Source organism: Molossus molossus, unplaced genomic scaffold (genome assembly GCF_014108415.1).
Source record: "Molossus molossus isolate mMolMol1 unplaced genomic scaffold, mMolMol1.p scaffold_m16_p_13, whole genome shotgun sequence".
NCBI lineage: Eukaryota > Metazoa > Chordata > Mammalia > Chiroptera > Molossidae > Molossus > Molossus molossus.
Genome location: NW_023425348.1, coordinates 41672520 through 41690626, shown reverse-complemented (window position 1 = coordinate 41690626; position 18107 = coordinate 41672520). Strand labels below are relative to the sequence as shown.

The 18107-nt window shown below is 37.1% G+C and overlaps 1 protein-coding gene across 16 annotated transcripts in view; it reads right to left on the bottom strand.

Annotated features, from left to right (window-relative positions):
• Positions 1-18107, bottom strand: part of RSF1 (remodeling and spacing factor 1) — a 125365-nt gene that overhangs the window by 68182 nt on the left and 39076 nt on the right. For 5 of the 16 annotated variants that reach the window (XM_036259002.1, XM_036259003.1, XM_036259004.1 and 2 more), the window contains one exon: positions 5652-5743. In XM_036259002.1, the coding sequence (XP_036114895.1) occupies positions 5652-5743 (92 nt within the window). Of the gene's footprint in view, positions 1-2121; positions 2303-5046; positions 5136-5651; positions 5750-6445; positions 6678-11303; positions 11402-12267; positions 12385-17536; positions 17561-18107 lie in introns of those variants that run through there. The other 11 variants (XM_036259005.1, XM_036259019.1, XM_036259008.1 and 8 more) reach the window with 9 other exon arrangements.

The following is an 18107-nucleotide window of genomic DNA, read 5'->3' as shown; positions in this document are numbered from 1 at the left end:
TAGATTTTCTCCTGTTACAAATCCAGTGAGTGCTCTTTTTATACTGCCACATGCAATTCATTTATGATGGCAAATTATGGGTGCTCATACACTGCCGCAGAGGAAATGATACTCTTTAAGGAACATTTTACAATGTTAAAATGATGTGAAAATGCTTTCCAAAATATAAAGCATTAAGTATTCATTCTATGGCATTAGACAAACCTGAGTTCAATCTTTGCTTCAGTATCTACTATCTATGTGACCTTGGGAGTTACTTAATTCTCTATTATCTGTTTGTGTTATGCATTAAAAGATAATGTATGTAAAAAAGCATAAGGCAGAGTATAGTAAGCTCTCAAATATCAGCTCTTCTCATTATTAAGTTTTGGAGAAATTGAAACCTTCATAAATTGCTGGTGGGAACATTAAATGGTACAGCAGCTACGGAAAGGTCTGGCAATAAAATTATCATATGACCCAGCAATTACATTCTAAGGTACATACGTAACAGAAATAAAAATACATGAAAAAACACTTGTACACTAATATTCATAGTAGCACTATTCCTAATAAACAAAAAGTAACAAAAATTCCAATGATCAACTGATGAATAAATAAAATGTGGTACAGCCCAGCTGCTGTGGCTCAGTGGATTGAGTGTCGTCCCATGGACTGAGAGGTCCCAGATAGATTCCGGGTTAGGGCACATGCCTGGTTTTGGGCTTGACCCTCAGTAGCGGCCATGCAGAAGGCCGATGTTTCTCACATCGATGTTTCCATCCCTTTCTCCCTTCCACTCTCTCTAAAAAAAAAAAATCAATAAAAACATAAAAAAATAAAATGTGGTATAATCCGTACAATGGAATAGTATTTGGCAATAAAAAGGAATGAAATACCGATACATGCTACAATTAAGGATAAACCTTGAAATCATTAGGCTAAGAAGTCTGACACAAAGGCCACATATTTTATGATTCCATATGTAAGAAATGTCCAAAACAGGCAAATCCCTAGAGACAGAAAAAGTAGATTAGTGGTTGCCAGGGAAATGGGTAGAGGAGTTATGATTACAGCTGATTGCTAATGAGTACCAAAATCTCTTTTTAGAGGGATGAAATGTTCTGGAATTTTAGTGGTCATGGTTGCACAACATAGCAACTATACTAGCAATTAATTAATATACTTTAATATGGCAGTTTTTATTCTATCAATTATATCAAAAAAAAGAAAAATACTAATTAACATACTAACAAGACAATTAAAGGCAACAACTTTAGTTTACTTTTGAAAAATAAATATAGCAGTAGAGAAATATCTAATCCTTGTCAAAATATGTCCAAATTAACAAACAATAAAGATGGCCCTTATAACTTCCTCAGGAGTAAAAGCAATAAGTCTTTCTGATATTTAGCTTAAGGCCATCTACTGCCAAACTTATTCACTTTCAAAAGATTTCTAAAAGGGTTACTAGAGAACAAGGGACAAAGATTACCCCTTACCTTTCCTTTATTTTTGAGGGACAAATGAATGAGGTCATTTTCTACTGAGGGGTTTAGAAATACCCCAGAAGAGACACATTAGGTTATGTTCTACTGAATGTCAGTATCCCTCAAGTATTAAGCCTCAGAAAATACTATTTGCTTATTCTAAGAAGCATATTTATTTTTATATTTTTTAACATTTCTTGATATCAGAGTCTTTTAAAGTCAATGATTACATTCAATATGATAGTATGTCTTTGCAAAACTATTTCTAAATAATTGTGTGGCATGCACTGAAAAAAATCACACAATCAAAGAAAAAGCAATAATAATAACATCAGTCTCCTAGAAATTATTCTGAGGCTAAAGGAAATCAAACAGGATTTTCTTTAAAAAAATAATGTATCAAAAACCGGCTTTCCATTACTTTTCAATGCCTTTATATGGGCAAGAGGCAGGGCAGTAGAGAAGTATAGGCATAGGTACTGAATTTGTTGAAGATAGGTATCTGTTTATTAACATGGCAATATTCATTATCCACATTATAAGGTGTCTGAAATTGCTCATGTGGTATCTAAAATCATTAACAACCACAGGAAATAGAGGAATTTCATAGAAATATGAGAGATTATTGGCAGAAAAATTCTTTGTGACTCACCAAGTAAAAGGAATATGAAGCTCCATAAGGCCAAGGCCTATCTGACTAGGCAAGGGCTTAACAGGTCCTCACAGAACTGCTAGTTGAAATTTCCACTCACTGTGTTTCTTTATTTTTAGAAGGGTAATTCCACCTTTGAAGTAAAAAAGTCACCAGCTAGATTTTCGGGTCCCTTTACATTCTGGATGATATTGGAGAATATATGTTGGCAAGTGCAAGATAAATAAATGTCTTTGGTAGACACCTCTGTCTTTCCCTTTCATATCAGCTACAAAGACTTATTGATTCTATTGTTTAAATAGCTTTCACGTCCACTCTCTCCTTTCCATCCCTATTACCAAAACCATAATTCAGGTGTCCTCATTGCTGAGATGATTATAACATTAACTCCCATTCAAATGACCCCTAGGCCGCCACTCACTGCCACTCTCTAGGTGCTTTACATTATAGTGAAGCTAAGCTACTAGTAATTTCCTATCAAATTTCTACTCATTCGACCTAGCCGGTGTGGCTCAGTTGTTTGGAGTGGTGGCTCAGTTGGCTGGAGCATTGTCTCATGCAACAGAACATCATGGGTTTGATTCCCGGGTTGGAGCACACACAGGAGGCAACCAATTGATCTCATATCGATATTTCTCTGTCTCTCTCCCCTCTCCTTTCCTCCCTAAAATCAATAATAAATAAATAAATGGTGCTAGGGAAACTGAAAAGCCACATGCAAAAGAATGAAACTAAACTATTTGTCCCCATATATAAAAATTAATTTAAAATGAATCAAAGACCTAAATACAAGACTTAAAACAAATTATATAGGGGAAAACATAGGTACTAAACTTATGGACCTCGGTCTGAGAGAGGATTTTATGAATCTGACTCCAAAGACAAGGGAAGTAAAGGCAAAAATAAATTAATGGGACTATATCAAGCTAAAAAGCTTCTGCACAGCAAAAGAAACTGCCAACAAAACAAAAGGCAACTAAATGAATGGGAGAAGAAATTTCACACAGCTGTGACAAGGAGTTAATGTCCAAAACATATCAAGAACTCATAACAACTCAATTCCAAACAAACAATCCAATTAAAAAATGGGCAGAGGACCTGAACAGATACTTCTCCCAAGAAGACACACGAATGGCCAACAGATATATGAAAAGATGCTCAACATCACTAGCTATTCGGGAAATGCAAATCAAAACTACAATGAGATACCACTTCACACCTGTTAGAATGATTATCAACAAGACAAGTGTTGAAGAGGTTGTGGGAAAAAAAGGATCCCTCATTCACCATTTGTGGGCATGTAAACTGATACAGCCACTATGGAAAGCAGTATGGAGGCTCCTCAAAAAATTAAGAACAGAATTACCCAGCAATCCATCTTCTGGGTATCTACCCCAAAATTTGAAAACATTAATTTGCAAAGTTATATGCACCCCTATGTTCACTGCAGCATTAGTCATGTGGCCAAGACATGGAAACAACCAAAGTGTCCTTCGATAAATGACTGGATAAAGATGTGGTACATACATACAATAAAATACTACTCAGCCATAAGAAAAGATGAAATACTGCCATTTGCAACAACATGGATAGAACTTGAGAATATCATACAAAGCAAAATAAGTCAGACAGAAAAAGTCAAGAAGCATTATGATTTCACTCATAGGTCTGATACAAAACTAAAAGCAACAAATGAACAAACAAGGAAACAAAGACTCATAGACACAGACAACAGTATGGTGGTTACCAGAGGAAACGGGGTTGTGGGAGTAGTAAAAGGTAAAATGGGTTAAATATATGGTGATGGAAGATTTGATTTTGGGTGGTAGGCACACACTGCAATATACAGATGATGTATCATGAAATTGTATACCCGAAACCTATATAAGAAACCAAAGTCGCCCCAATAAATTTAATCAAAAGAAAAAAAAAGCCTAAGCCCAGATGGCTTCACTACTAAATTCTAGTAAGTTTTTAAAGAATTAACACTAATACTTCATAAACACTTCAAAAAAATGAAAGAAGAAGAAATATTTCTCAATCCATTCTATGAGGCCAGTATTACCCAAATACCATAACCAGACAAAGACATCTTAAAACAATAACAACAACAAAATCAACAAATATCTCTTATAAATACTGGCACACAAATCCTCAAAAACAAATCAACAAACCGCCCTGGCCGCTTTGGCTCAGAGGTTAGAGTGTCAGACCGAAGACCAAGGAGTCTCAGGTTTGATTCTGGTCAAGGGCATGTACCTCGGGGATGTGCGGGAAGCAACCAATCAACGTTGTCTCTCTCATGTAGATATTTTTCTTTCCCTCCCTCCCTCCCACTCTATCTGAATATAAATGAAAAAATATCGTCAGGTGAGGATTTTAAAAAATAATAATAAATAAATCAACAAACCAATCTAGCAACATATGAAAAGAAGATTATGGCCCATGACCAAGAGGGAATCATTGCAGAACTGCAAGGTTTCAACATACAAAAATTAATCAATGAGCCTGGCCGATACGGTTCACTGGTTGAGTGTCGACCTATGCACCAAGAGGTTGCTGGTTCGATTCCTGGTCAAGGCACATGCCCAGCTTGCGGGCCCCATCCCCAGTGTGGAGCATGCAAGAGGCAGCCAGTCAACATTCTTTCTCATCAATGTTTCTCTCTCTCTCTCTACTTTCCTCTCTCCCTAAAATAAATAAAGAAAAATATATATATTAAAAAAATTAATCAATGTAACACACCATAATAACAGAACAAAATCCAAAGGGTTATTTCAATAGATTCAGATAAAAACATTTCACAAAATCCAACACCTACCATGACAAAAATACTCAACACACTAGGAAAAGAGAATTTCCTCCATATGATAAAGGGACGACATTCAATCCACTGAGCCACATTGGTCAGGCTGGACATTTTACCTGTTAAGTAAGTGACACATTCTGGCTATCTATGTAGACTGTGCGATCTCCAGGAAATGATGACTTTCTTGGGCCTTATCTGTATCTTACTTGATTTGGTAAGGATGATTTTAAGGATAAAATGAGAGAAGACATGAGAAGTCCTGAGCACAGTATTAGGAACAAAAGAGACATAATATCTCTGAAATCTAACTTTAGTACTCAAGACTATTGCTTAGTAGCTGCAAAGGAGAATCACATACTAAGAGTAATCATACGAATTTCTAAGTCATATTTTGCAACTTTTAGTACACTATTTTAAATATGTATTTTTTATTGTTTTTTTTTTTTAGAGAGAGGAAGTGAGAGATAGAAACATTGATGTGAGAGACAAACATCAATTGGCTGCCTCCTGCACACCCCCCACCAGGGATCAAGCCCCCATCCCTGGCATGTGTCCTGACCGGGAATCAAACTGGGACCTCGCAGTCCATGGATGATGCTCAATCCACTGAGCCACACTGGCTGGGCAATTTTTAAAAGTTAAGTTCATTATAAAACATAGCATAAACTTACGCTAGATACAGTAATATTTCAGTAATAAAGAAGATAATTTACAAATTTACCTTGATCAAATATTTTTCCCATCTGTCTGCTGTAACGGATTTGCCAATCTTCCTCATCAACTTCAAATGGAGCTCCACCAATTCTTTTGGTACTTAAAATGAAGAAAAAATACTGTTAGCTGGCAAAATAAAAAACAAAAAAATGCAACATTTAAATTATTTAAAAAGACCCTTCCCCCACAAGATGTTGATTTTAAATATCTTTTAGGTATCTGAATCAGAAAAGACTAAACTAAGGCAAGAAACTACTGAGAACTACTTTAATATGAGTAGGTATATTCACATTTTCTTTAACAATATCAAGTAAGAGTAAACTCTAATGTAGACTATGGACCTGTGGGTGATCTGTGATGTGACAGTGTAGGTTCATCAATTGTAACAAATGTACCACTGTTGTGCAGGATATAGTATATCGTGGCAGAACAGAGCATATGAGAACTTGGATACTTTGTGTTCAATTTTTCTGTGTATCTAAAACTGCTCTAAAATAAAGTCTATAAAAAAAAACATAAAGTAAAACTACTTAACTATACAATTAAAATTTCTACTGTTTTACAAAACACATATTTGGTTTCTTTACTGAGACTGCAGATCAACATAGATTCATAGAATTAAAAAGAAATCAAGAAATATATATTCCAAGTTGATAGATATCTCAGAAATAGTCAAATGGTTTTCAAACTGTTTCTGAAAACTACTCTTCAAAACCATCCCTTATCTATTGTAGTAAACTCTTCTATAGCATCCTTATAAATGGATGCTTGATAACCTTCAGCAAGGACAAATTTGCTTACCTTCCAAAGTTCTAATTATTAGAAAGCTACCTTTACACAAAATGGAAATCTGCCCTCCTCCCTGGTTCTTGCTCTTATTCTCATACGTTCAATTCCTCTTCTATTGGGACCTTCAAATATTTGAAGATTGCTATTATCTTCCCTCAGATTCTCTTCTAACTGTAAACAACTGGAGTTCCTCCAAAAATCCCTTGGGCATGATGATTATATTGTTTAATTATATTAATTTGACCTGAGGGAAATGAAGAACACACACATGCCAGTCAAGTTTAGCATTTTCCAAACACCAAAACCCATTAGTAACCTAGGAGAAATTATGGGCATATTATCTACAAAGGTCCCATAAATTAACTTCTTTAGGAAAATGCTGGATTAAAAAAAATTTGTTGTTTACTGCAAGACTTCTTAAAGCCTTTACTGATTGTTCCTATGTGCACTTCCTAATATATTTGATCATGGAACCTTTCTTTATGAAACACACAATATCTTGTAGGATATAAGTGCTCTGAAGTACAGGTTGGGAAATGATGGACTAATTTTTTTCAGTCATTCTTTCAGACTCTTTATTCTCCACTAAAGCTAGTTGCAACTTAAAAGGATCTTCAAGTAGAAACACTTTCAACCATTCAAAAAATTTTTGTGGGTCCACTATTAGTAAGCAACAGATAGTCTCTGCCCTTAATGAGCCTACTTAAGTGAGTCTTCTTAGGGGGTAAGACCATGGGTGAGTTAGAGGTAAGGAAAGAAGATAGGAGGGGTGGTTGTAGACAAGTAAACAGACAATTATACTAAGCCAAATCTGAAGTATGGTATTGAGGGAGGAGTAGAAAAAAAGGGAGGAAGGGCATTGCTTACATAATTAGCTGCAGATACAAAAAGCTGAAAAACAAAGTGATCGTGAACTGGAGGCATGAACACAGAAAAAGGGCATGATCATGAAAGAGCATTATAAGGCCAAGCTAAGAAGTATACCTTTTACTTAAAATGTAGGTAAGAGAGTGCTCTTTGATTTAGAAAGATCTCAATGGCTGAATTTTAGGAAAAAACTGCTTTTATTTGCTTGTTTGTTTTAGGAGGTAGGGTAGAGAGCAGAGATTAGATGTAAATTCAGGAAAATGTCAATCCAGAAAGATATGAGTCACCTGAACTAAGGTGGAGGTGGTACAGAAAGAAGTTGGAACAAAAAAGAAAAAGAAAAAAGAAGAAGTAGTTGGCAGATCTGAGAAATGTTTAGGAAACAAATAATAAAACTTAGTGATTGACTGGTTGTGCAAAGTAATAGAGTCAAGAAAACTGGAGGCACTGGAGCACCTTAGGAAGAAAAAGACATGGGATCAACTCAGCTCCACCACTTACTACAAGGAGACTGATTCTGGTCAAGTTCTTTAAACACTGAATCTTAAATTCCTTCATTCCTCAAAAAAGGGCTGCATTGGTTTTATCTTACAGTTTCAAAACTATAAAACATTCTAAACAGCTAAATACCTTTATTTTTATTGTTATTTTGGGAACCAAGGTCAATTTCAATTTCTCCTTTTCACTTTCCCCCAAACAGTAAGAACAGTTAAGTCCTTTTTTTTTAAACCTCTTTGGAGAATATGTTTTTATTGATTTTAGAGAGAGAGGAAAAGAGACACACAGACAGAAACATCCATCGGTTGCTTCCCGTATGCACCCTGACCAGGAATCAAACCGGAGAACTTTCAGTGTACAGGGTAACGCTCCAACCAAATAAGCCACACTGGCCAGGGCACCCCCAAACAGCAAGTCTTGATGATTCTGCCTTCCTCTATCTCAAACCTGTTCCCTATTTCCCCCTGTTTCTCTAGGATATCAATGTACCTTCTTCAGAAAAATAGCTACAAATAATCAAACCAATCCTCCAAAAACATTGCTTTCATGTCACTTCCCACTTCATAAGTATCTTTTATGGCCCCTAAATACCTATATAAACTCATCCAGATTTCTTTCCATAGCTTCAGAGTCCTTGCAATATTCAGTGTTGACCTAACTCTCCAGTCCTCTCACTCCTACACTGAAATCTTTGATTCAAATCATTTTGGCCTGTTCACCATCCACTAAGCATACGCAGTCCACTACCTATCTGGGCTTTATTCAAGCCCTCCAGCTTACTGTTTTCTGCCCACTTGAAACATATTCGTAAAATAAAAATCCTAAATGTCTCTGAGATAGCTTTTCAATGATTCCAGCAACAGCTTTGGCCTTGGAATGCTCACAGTATTAATACTGTCTGTATATCTCTCATTTAGGAGTTGGCTAAAAGCTTTGCATTTTTTACGCATGTCCTCCAATATCATATAGATATACAAAAATCACAAAAAAAAAAAAAATTGATACAATTGCAACTATTTTTAAATATCCAAGGTAAGCCCTGGCCAGTTTTGCTCAGCAGTCAGAGCTTCAGCCCGTGGACCAGAGTCGTGGGTTCAATTCCAGTTAAGGGCGCATACCTTGGTTGCAGTTCAGGCACCAGCCCTGGTGGTGGTGGGGGTTATGCGGGAGGCAACCAGTCGATGTCTCTCTCTCACATCGATGTTCCCCCCTCTCTCTCATCGATGTTCCCCCCTCTCTCTCCTCCTCCCTTTCACTCTATCTGATCATAAATGAAAAAATATCCTTGGGTGAGGATTTTGAAAAATTAAAATAAAAATCCAAGGTAAAAAAATATGCAAAATGTTTTCATCCCACTTTACAAATACAGTCATTGTTGATTTAGGTATGTAGAAATAGATTATAGAGGGTGGGACAAAGTAGGTTTATAGTTGGAAATATACCAAACACAGTTTATTGTTATATTATTATTTATTACTATTTTCCATACAAATAACTGTAAACCTACTTTTGCCCCACCCTGTATATTACTTGATTAGCTTGTTAGAGCACTGGCTCTTGAAAAGCACTGTCCAACAGAAAATAAAATGAGCCACAGGATTTCAAATTTTCTAGTAGTTCCCTCATAAAAGTAAAAGAGAGATCAAAATTAATTTCAATAATTTGTTTAACACTATATATTCCAATGTTACTTTAACATATAATCCATATTTAAAACTCCTGACATTTTATACTTTTTACTTGGTTTTTAAATCTTATTTTTTTTAATTGAGGTATAACTGACATAACAGTATATTAGCTTCAGGTGTACAACATGATTTGTGTATACATTATGAAATGATCAACACAGTAAGTCTACTTAACACCTGTCCTTTACAGTTACAAAAAAAAATTTTTCTTTTGATAAGAGCTTTTAAGATCTATTCTCTTAGCAACTTTCACATATGTAATACAGTAACATTAACTGTAGTCACCATGCTGTACATTTAATCAACATGACTTATTTATTCTATAACTGGGAGTTTTTATCTTTGGAACCCTTTCATCCATCTTACATGCTTTTTTGTACTAAGCATTCAAAACATACTGTGCATTTTACACTAATAGCACATCTCAATTCACACTAGCCATATTAGATCATACAGAGTTAGAAATATTTAAAACTAAAATTTATGCCCAAGCTGGTGTGCCTCAGTTGATTCAAGCGTTAATCCCTTACATCAAAAGGTCGTAGGTTTGATCCCTGGTCAGTGTGTATACGGAGGGCAACCAGTCGATGTTCTCTCTCACATCAATCTCTCTCTCTCTCAAATCATTAAGAATATCCTTGGGGAAGAATTAAAAAGAAAAAAAGAAAGAAACAACTAAAATTTATAATCCATAATTTACTTATATATTTTTTAGATAAAAATGACATGTAACACTATATTACTTTCAGGGGTACAACACAGTTATATTTGTATACTATTGTATACTATTGTGAAATAGTATCTAGTTAATTTAATTATATTTGTTGTTACAAATAGAACTGACAAGTCTGTACAATGTGGCTCACTGGATTGAGTGTTGTCTCATGAACTGAGAAGTTCTGGGTCAATCTCCAGTGTGCAGGAGGCAGTCGATCGATGTATGTCATGCATCGATGTTTCTATCTCTCTCTCTCTAAAAAAACAACAACAAAAAAGATCAATAGAATTGACAAGCAAATAACCTTTATGGACACTGGTAGCTTTCAACATTTGTCACTTAATAATAAATGGGCAGCCCTGGTCAGTGTGGCTCAGTTGGCTGGCGTCACCACATGCACCAAAAAAAGGTTGCTGACAGCCAGACCAACCTGGAGCTCTACGCTTCCTACGTCTACCTGTCCATGTCTTACTACTTTGACCACGATGATGTGGCTTTGAAGAACTTTGCCAAATATTTTCTTCACCAATCTCAGGAAGAGAGGGAACATGCTAAGAAACTGATGAAGCTGCAGAACCTCCAGGATATCAAGAAACCAGACTGTGATGACTGGGAGAACGGGCTGAATGCAGTGGAGTGTGCATTACACTCAGAAAAAAGTGTAAATCAGTCACTACTGGATTTGCACAAACTGGCCACTGACAAAAATGACCCTCACTTGTGTGACTTCCTTGAAACTCACTACCTGAATGAGCAAGTGAAATCCATCAAAGAACTGGGTGACTACCTAAGCAACTTGTGCAGATTGGGGGCCCCTGAAACTGGCATGGCAGAGGATCTCTTTGACAAGCACACCCTGGGAGACAGTGACGAGAGCTAGAGCTAAGCTTTAGGCTGCCTTCCCATAGCCATGGGGGTGACTTCCCTGGTCACCAAAGCAGTACATGCATGTTGGAGTTACCTTTACCTTTTCTATACCTTGTACAAAATCATCCACATACATCTTTTCATTCCTTCAAATAAAGTAATTTGGTACTAAAACAAAACACACACACACAAAAAACAGGTTGCTGGTTTGATTCCAGGTCAGGGCACATGCCTGGGTTGTGGACTCAATTCCCAGTGGTGGTGGTTGGCCAGGGGGTGCGGGGGACAGGTGATCAATGATTTGCTTTCTTGTCAATATTTCTCTTTCCCTCTCCCTTCCTCTCTAAAAATCAATAAAAAAATAAAACCTTTAAAAAAATAAAATGGAGCCCTGGCCAGTTTGGCTCAGCAGTTAGAGCATCGGCCTGCAGTCCGGAGAGACCCAGGTTCGGCTCCCACTAGGGGCATGTACCTTGGTTGCAGTTTGTCCCCGGCCCTGGTTGGGTAGTGCAGGAGGCAGCCACCCAATGTGTCCCTTTCACGTCGATTTTTCTCTCTCTCTCTTTCTCTCTCTCCCTCCCACTCTATCTGAGCAAAAAAAAAAAAAAGGAAAAATATCCTCAAATGAGGATTAAAAAATAAAATGGGCAAAAATGTCAATAGAAAAATTAATCAACATTATAGTTAAATTGAAAATATTAAAATTGCCCTGGCTGGTTTGGCTCAGTGGTTACAGCGTCTGCCCGCGGACCAGAAAGTCCTGGGTTCAGTTCCCGCTAAGGGCACATACCTCTGTTGCAGTTTGTCCCCAGCCTGGCTGGGGTCATGTTGGTGGCAACCACTCGATGTGTCTCTCTCCTCTCTATTTCTCCTTCTCCCCCTCCCGCTCTATCTGAAGATAAATGCAAAAATGTCCTCAGGTGAGGATAAGAAAAAAAAAAAAATTAAAATTCCCATACTTTGTACAGTCATCCCTTGGTATCCATAGGGGATTAGGTCAAGGACTCCTGGAATACCAAAATCCACAGACACTCAAACTCCCTTATATAAAAGGGCATTGTATTTGCATATAACCTATGCATATCCTCCTCTATACTTTAAATAACCTCCAGATTACTTATAATACCTAATATAATGTATATGCTATGTAAACAGTTATACTGCATTATTTGGAGAATAATGACAATAGTCTTTACATGTTCAGTACAGATCCAACCATGGTAGGTCTAACTGCATAGCACAGGTCAGCAACAATGTAATATTTTTGTTAAATATTTTCCACCAGCAGTTGATTGAATCCCCAGATGCAGAACCTGCAGACAGGAAAGGCTGACTTTACTCTCTAACAATACTATATATTCAATACTATATATTCTGTGATAACAGAAATATTTTATATATATACTTCCCAATATAGCAGCCTTCTTAGCTACAAGCAAAATGTGACTACTGAGTACTTAATATGTAGCTAATAAAACTGAGAAATTAAACATTTAATTTCATTTATTTTTAATTTATTTAGATTTAAATAGCCACATATGGCAAGTGGCTATGATCCTGGACAGTGCGGCTGAAAATTTCCAATTATATTTTTAAGACATATAATCATTTGCTAAAATACAGAGAATTTGCAAATTCACTTATCACCCAAAACATTTTCTAAATAATCTCATTTCCAGAACATTAATTAACATCCTTCTAAAGAATTATCTATTTACCAACTTCATGTCATTCTGAAAAATATGTTTTATACCAATTGAACCAAAACCTCTCCCTTTTCACATGCTAGATTTGATACAAAACCTTTAAGAGACCTGTTGCATAAGGCCTCAGGAGGTGAAAGATTCTGAAGCAGAAGAAAAAGTGAGAGGCTATGTGAATTCATGAAGAGTCTGGCAAATGATGTAGGTTTGAAGCAGCAGGAAGATGCATGCAATCCAGAATGCATTGCGGATCCAATCATCCAAAGATATTCTATATTTTGACATTTTTCTAAGCATCTTTCCAGCACCAAACCTTAGGAATGCTGCTGCTTCTGAAATCTAGTCCTGTTGCATACAAGTGTTCTTAAATGGTAGAAATTTATAGCAGCTCATAATTAAATGATCTAATTCTTCTCATTTCTCAATAAAGTTTTTTACTTAAACTTCCTCTATGCTTACAAGCACAAGAACAGTTGATTTTATGAAGGACACTGATAAAAGAGCATTGCTTTTAGATGCAGTGATTGGTTGATTAGCTTACAGTAAGTTTTTATTTACAAACTTTGTTGGGGAAGCCCAGTTTTAGCAATAATAAGAACTGGTTCCACAGGCCACCTGATCCTTTAAAGAACTGTTATGTATTTATATACCTTATCTTCAAAAATCTCATTTAATCAATCATCCTAAAGTTTGCTGAAAAGCAAAGTTGCTCAAGACTATTGTTATGTAAGGGAGGAAAAATCATTTTCCCTCTCCCCTTTTGGGTTCTTTTTTTCCTAAATCCTCACCCGAGGACATTTTTCCATTTTTTGTTCAGAAAGAGTGGGAGAGATAGAAAGAGAGAGCAACATCAAGGTGAAAGGGACACATCGAGTGGTTGCCACCCGCACGACCCAACCAGGGCAGGGGACAAACTGCAACCAAGGTACATGCCCTTAGTGGGAACAGAACCTGGATCTCTCTGGACCGCAGGCCGACACTCTAACCGCTGAGCCAAACCGGCCAGGGCCCCTTTTGGCTTCTTGATTGGAACATCCGTGCAATAAAAGACAGATTAACAGGAGAAGAAAACACACAAAAGTTTAATAACATATATACTTCATGAACACATGGGAGAGACCCAAGAAAATGGGAGAAACTTGCCAAAATGGCTGAAGTCACCACCTTAAATACCATCTTCAGCTGAAGACAAAAGATGTTGAGGGCAGGAGGAGTCAGCTAAGGGAAGTTACGTGGAAAAGCATAGTAAAGGGCGAGGTTTTTGTGAACATTTAAGTCATGATCTTCTGCACTGAAAAGAGTTTGCAAAGATAAGGTCATCCCTTCTTTCAAGTATAGTGAGGGAGACACCCCTACTAATGGAGGTTTCCCTTATAAATGTAAATGTACTTTACAAAGGGTAATTTCTATTTGGGTTTCAGAACTTCTCCCATGTCTGTGGCCTCTTAAAATTAACCAGCCTAAAATAATCCTTATGCCAAATAGACATATTTTGGGGTAACAATTTTTCCCTGTAAAGCTCCTAAGTAACAAACTTGTTACAGCATGTTACTGTACTAAATACCATAGGCAATTATAACACAGTAATATTTGTGTAATGCACTGCACTACATCACTACATCTACATCACTAAGCAACAGGGATTTTTCACCTTCATTATAATCTTATGGGACCACTGATGTGTATGCAGTCTGTCACTGACTGAAACTTCATTGTCTGTCATTGACTGAAACTTCATGGTGCAGCACGTGACTGTATGTGTATTGTAAAAAACACTAGACAGAGTCAGAGAAAGAGGTGCAAACCTCAATTATCTCATCCATAAATGGAGTTTTACTAGATGATCAAAGTCCTCCATCTCTAATATTCAGTGTTTATGTCTACATATCGAGTTAGGTATTTATTTGCCTTATAATAATGACAGTTAATCACAGGATATTAGAATTCTTTAACTGAAGGCAATGATCTAATTCAAACTCTCTGGTAGACTGGAAAACTTAGCAACTAAGATGTTATGTGAACTGCCCAAGATCAAATAGAAGCCAAGCAAGAGCCCAGACCTCTCGCCTTCAAACCCAAGGCTCTTTCTAATGTTTCTTTAAATATCAAATGGATGGAGGAACAGATTACAAAACCTAACTTACAAATTACACCACCCTTTCTGTATAGCTGTTGTTGGGTTTTGATCTTGCCGACACACTGTGAGACATTATCCATTTCTAAAATGTAATCTAACAGTTGTCATAGCAACAGAAAGACTATTACTACTCCTCCCAATCCATTTTTTCTTTTTTCCCAACAGCTTTATTGAGATGTAATTCACTTACTATATAATTCATCCATTTAAATATACAAATCAATTATGTCAATGATTAATTTTAATTGTGGTAAAATATACAACATAAAATTTGTTAAGATTATTTTATTTTATTTTTTATTTTTATTTTTTTATCCTCACCCGAGGACATTTTTCCATTTTTTGTTCAGGTAGAGTGGGAGGGAGAGAGAGGAACAGAGAGAGAGATAGAAACATCGATGTGAAGGGACACATCGAGTGGCTGCCACCCGCACGACCGACCAGGGCCGGGGACAAACTGCAACCGAGGTACGTGCCCTTAGCGGGAACCGAACCCGGGTCTCTCAGGACCGCAGGCCGACGCTCTAACCGCTGAGCCAAACCGGCCAGGGCTGTTAAGATTATTTTAGATGTATGTTGCAGTGGCATTAATTAAATTCACAATATTGCGCAATTATTTGCACTATTTTCCAATCCAATCCCATAGTTAAAACTCTTGAAAAAAACCACTCCACTTCCAAATTGCATTATGGAAAATTTATAATTATGAAAGCAAAGCCCACTATAGTATATACTTTCAAATGGGGTGAACAGGGGTGATACTGACCTCAAGGGGGCAGACACTGGTCCTTGAGGGAGGCAAAAAATCTCAGATAATGGTTTATGGTTTTCCGTATCTTAACTATTTCTGACAAAATCTTATTCCTTAGTATTTAATTTCTATTGCTAAAGAGAAAATTTCTTTTAAATTAAAATTTTCTCTGTAGGGGTACGACCATGAAATAAAGTTGAGAAACACTGCTCTTTCTGCAGTGCTCAAACTGCAGCAAGACTATGTATCCCACTGAAACCCAAGCCAAATTGTAAATTGCCTACCTACCCCACAAGATCTGATTTTATCCAAGTTAAACAAAATAATGGAAAAAATTATCACGTAATTTTAATATTTAAAGCAGAAAATGAAGTATATTAGCTGAAACACTGATTTTAAATTTATCTCAAATGCTGATAATTTAAGAGAAAACAAGAACCAAGTATAAACAAAGCGTGGGGAGGGGAGAAAGAAAATAAGGCTAGGCTCTTTGACATCATATAGTCTTAACTATCTTTATAGTCTCACTTTGCAAATATCTATCATCTACCTCCTCTTCCTCCTCTCTCTGTGAAGATAAGGACCAGCGATATCTGCCTCCCTTTTTTTTCTTTATTGATTTTAGAGAGAGGGGAAAGGAGAGGGAGACAGAAAGAAACATCAATGAGAGAGAACATCGCATCGATTGGCCGCCTCCTGCATGCTCCTCACTGGGGATCGGACCCACAACCTGGGCATGTGTCCTGACCTGAACTGAACTAGTGACCTCTTGGTGCATGGGTCGACAATCAACCACTGAGCCACACCGGCCGGGTCTATCTGCCTTTTTCATCACTGGATTCACAGCACCAAGCACAGTACCTGGTTCATTCAACTATCGGATGAACTAAAATAGGGATAAGAAAAAGGAGAAAGAAAGAGACAGGGAAAGAAGGAGTGAGGAAAGTAAAGTTCTCTGGGAAAGTAGGAAAAACAGAGAGTTCCTGTAGATGTGAAGGAAAAATTATCTGAACTAACAGTATGCAGGAAAGTGGTGAGAAACACGAGATGAAAAAGATGGCAAAAGTGGCTTTGGGTTTCAGTTCACTGTGAGAGCTTTCAGGTAATATCATTAACCCAAGACAATTTATTTACAGATTGTTTTTTCCCCTTTCTCTTCCTTTCCAGGGGAGAGATGAAAAAGCTGAACACTTCCGTGGATATTTGTATATAGGAGTAAATAATGTTTATATGTTTAACTAAAGAAATATCCATCTACAGAGATTTTCTAACACCAGACCTCTATAAAGTGCCAAGTTTCCATTCTCATCATGTACAATCAATATAGTCCAATAGGCCCCCACCACCCCGCCCCACTTAACTGCAGTTTTGCTTTCTGTTACTGAGCTTATGTTACTCAAAGTCAACTGCAGTAAAATAATAATTAAAAATTCCAAAAATAAACATTTAAAAAGTTTAAACTGTGAGCCATTCTGAGTATCGTGATGAAATCTCACATAATTCCACTTCATCCTACCTGGACATGTGTATACACCTCACTTCATTTCATCACGAAGGCATTGTAGCATCTCATGTCATCACAAGAAGGGTGAGTATAGTACAATAAGATATTTTGAAAGAGACCACATTCACATTACTTTTATTATAACTTTTGTTATAACTGTTCTATTTTATTCTTAGTTTTTGTTGCTAATCTCTTATGGTGCGTAATTTACAAACTAAACTTTATCAGAGGTATGTATGTATAGGAAAAAACATAGTATACATAGGATTTGGTACTATCTGAAGTTTCAGGCATTCACTGGGGGTCTTGGAACACATTCCCTGAAGATAATGGGGGTCACTACTGCATTTAAAATTTGAACAGTACATGCCCGGCTGGTGTGGCTCAGTGGCTGAGCATCAACCCAGGCACCAAGAGGTCACCGCATCAATTTCCGGTTATGGGCCTGATCCCTAACTGGGGGCATGCGGGAGGTGGCTAATTGATGTTCTCTCTCATGGATGCTTCTACATCTCTCCCCTTCTCCCTTCCTCTCTCTCTAAAATCAATAAAGAAAAAAATATTTAAATAAATAAATTTTAACAGTACAATATAATGCAAACCATGATTTTAGGTGTTATATCAGACTGGTGTTTCTTTTATTTTATTATTATTTTTTAATCCTCACCTGAGGACATTTTTCCATTTTTTGTTCAGATAGAGTGGGAGGGAGGAAGGGAGAGAGGGGGGGGGGAAGGGGGGGGGGGGGAGAGAGAGAAACATCAATGTGAAAAGGACACATCGAGTGGTTGCCACCTGCACGACCGAACCAGGGCCGGGGACAAACTGCAACCGAGGTACGTGCCCTTAGCAGGAACTGAACCTGGTCTCTCTGGACCGCAGGCCGATGCTCTAACTGCTGAGCCAAACCGGCCAGGGCAGATTGGTGTTTCTTTTAAAAG